Here is a 2,912-nt window from a genome sequence, read left to right as displayed (position 1 = left end):
ATGGCCGCCTCCGAAACTACCACCATCCGCCTCCAGTCCAACGATAACCACGTCATGGACGTCGACAAGGCCGTCGCAGAGCGTTCTTTGTTAATCAAGAACATGCTGGAGGATCTTGGCGACGCCGCTGCTTCCGAGACCATCCCCATTCCCAACGTAAGTAACTACAACTCCGCATTTCGTCATGACGCGCTTAGCCTGCATTCTAGATGCCCCTGTCGCTCTTCTAATGTTTGAATTCTACTAACATAATTTTCACCTGTAGGTCACCGAGCCTGTGCTACGCAAGGTCATCGAATGGTGCGAGCACCACCGTGGTGACCCCCCCGCCACCAACGAGGAGGAGTCTGATACTCGCAAGCGTACCACCGAGATCGAGGAGTGGGACCAGAAGTTCATGCAGGTCGACCAAGAGATGCTGTTTGAGATCATTCTTGCATCCAACTACCTCGACATCAAGCCCCTTCTTGACGTCGGCTGCAAGACCGTGGCCAACATGATCAAGGGCAAGTCCCCGGAAGAGATCCGAAAGACATTCAACATTACGAATGACTTCACGCCCGAGGAGGAGGAGCAGATCCGTCGTGAGAACGAGTGGGCCGAGGACCGATAAGCGCTCTACCGCATTCATACATGCATGCTCAGCGTTCTCTTCCTGGTTTCGCACTTGACGACTTGATGATTGGGGCTCGGTGACGGTACGATATGGTTCTGGGTACAAGACCATATACCTTAGTAGCGAAATTGCTAGGAAATGGTGACGACATGGACAGCCTCGCACTTGGTGCCTGGCTTTCATGCTAGTTTACACTTGGGTTCTCCTGAGTTCCTTACGTCCCCCCCAAGCAGTTACTGCTTATGATGGCCTGATGGTAGAGGTCCATAGTAATAAACATGCAGTAGATTCCCACCATGTGCGTTTGTCGTCTTGATTTGCCATCTGTGGAGGAGGTCCTCACCTCGTTTTTTGTCGGTGTTTATATTAAACTCGAAGGCACTTGCAGGTAATGGAGGTAAGGAGCATAGTGGATTTGGACGATGAACTGCGCTGGAGCACTGCATGTGTAAGTAGGTGAAAAGGCTTCATAACTGCAGGTGATCTGGTTGCAAGATGGTGATGGTATAATATGCTGAGTCAGCAGCAGCTAGATGGGGCTTCAGGAGGCATCTTCACGTTGTCAACCCCTTTGTCTGAGAGCCGTACATTAGCGGCGCAAGTCAGACTGCGAATGGTTGGGAGAGAAGGGGATATAATATGGTGGGCAGCTTCAATAACACAGGACCGGGACCTGTCAGCTCCGTCCCTGACTGGCTGGGACAAGATGGGGAGGGCATTTGGACCACTTCGTGTGACAGAAAGCCCACCTCTCATGTCACGTTTATAAACGCTTTGAAGGCTAGAGGTTTCAAATCGCAGTATCAGAGCTAATGACAAAAGCTTGGGTTGATATGTAGGTAGGCAACGTATAACACCCAGGGTAGGCTGGTAGGTAGGTGCCTTACTACGAGGATGGCAATTGGGTCTATCTATGAGCTCTTCTGAGAAACAGATTGAAGGACACACACGCATTAGGTATGTATCAATGTATTATATTGCATTTTTATAGAGTAAAAAGACATCTGTAAGTGCAGGTGTATCTTGACACTGCATGTGGCAAGTGGTCGTTGTTGCCTCCTCCATCTTGCGATTTTCAGGAGTGGTGCAACCCAAACGGCCGAAAAGAGTGCTGCTTGGGCCCAAAGCTAAGGTAGGTACACTGACCACAACACACGCCATTGCCATCAGATCGAGCTTTCTTTGTTCGGGGGAGGAGAACAGAACGAAGCAAAGGGGGAAACGTCAAGCATCCGATCTTTTGAACTTAGGTAGGTAGGTGATATATATAATGATGTACCTACATTGCGTACATCCCACTGCCTTCCTGGGCATCCATCCCGACACTCTCTCCCCTCAAGTCGAAACCACAGTCCAGCTTCCATCCTCCAAAGCTTCAGTTGGGAGCAACAAAGTTGTCCGCCCTCCCCCCTCCGGCGCCCAACCAGCGGCCCTGTACCTACTTACTTACTTCAAAGGCCGGTTCCTTGCCGCGCATGGTATGAACCTGCTCGGGTAGGTAGGTTAGGTAGCTTAAGTGTGACATATACCCTTCCCATTGGATCCCCATTGGAGCGAAGCGACCTTTGTTCCAACCAGACCCAGTCGACGTACTGCTTGAGAAATTGATTTGATTGATTTGGCCTTGTTTCGAGAGAGAGAAAAAAGGCCCCGACTCGCTCAGGCGCTTCCAGACCGACTTACAGGACCCCCTCGCAGCTCCTGAAAAGGGCCCCCACCATCGACGGCGAGAAACCTCGCACCGTCGCCGACGCTCTTCGACATTACTGGCCTAGCCGACCATTGGAAGCCCACCCAGCTCCCGCGCTGGTGGATGTGTGTGTTACAGCAGGGAAAAAGGAAGCACTCACCTGCCATCATCGACAACATTAACAACACCAACGGGCCCTACTGCCACTCCTCCAGATTGGGCAGCTGCTTCTCACACGGCATCTTCCTCACATCGCTGCTTGACCCGGTCCTTTTGGCCTGTCCAAACACCCTGCCTCCCTTCCTCCCTACTTTGCCTGCACCTCGACTTTAGTCCCGCGGGGTAACATCGTTCGTTCGCCTTGGGTACGAGACAATTCCCTATCGCGCCCAACGTGCCGCCTAATCGAAGCGCCCCTGGCCCTGTCAAGAGGACAGACACAGGTCGGCCGTCTGCCGTCCATCGCTTTAGTCTTGCTCTCGGAATAGCTGCATGATCGCGCAAAGGCACTAAGGGCTTTTCTGCCGCAGATCCCACACTCTAACCGTCGTCTGGTCTGGACACTATCCGCATCACCCTCCATCGTCCGTCGCTACTCCGTTCGAC

The 2,912-nt window shown here is 52.3% G+C and overlaps 1 protein-coding gene across 1 annotated transcript; it reads left to right on the top strand.

The window, feature by feature from the left end:
* Window positions 1-613, top strand: PG997_003633 (E3 ubiquitin ligase complex SCF subunit scon-3; the record flags this gene model as incomplete). Its single annotated transcript, XM_066807948.1, has 2 exons — window positions 1-156; window positions 266-613. 2 exons carry the CDS (start codon window positions 1-3, stop codon window positions 611-613), a joined length of 504 nt encoding a protein of 167 aa, XP_066671566.1.
* Window positions 614-2,912: the final 2,299 nt, after the last annotated feature.

Source organism: Apiospora hydei (assembly GCF_038363865.1).
Source record: "Apiospora hydei strain CBS 114990 chromosome Unknown utg000004l_segment0_segment0, whole genome shotgun sequence".
NCBI lineage: Eukaryota > Fungi > Ascomycota > Sordariomycetes > Amphisphaeriales > Apiosporaceae > Apiospora > Apiospora hydei.
Note: the sequence above shows the minus strand (reverse complement) of the source record. Positions and strands in the feature narration are given on the sequence as shown.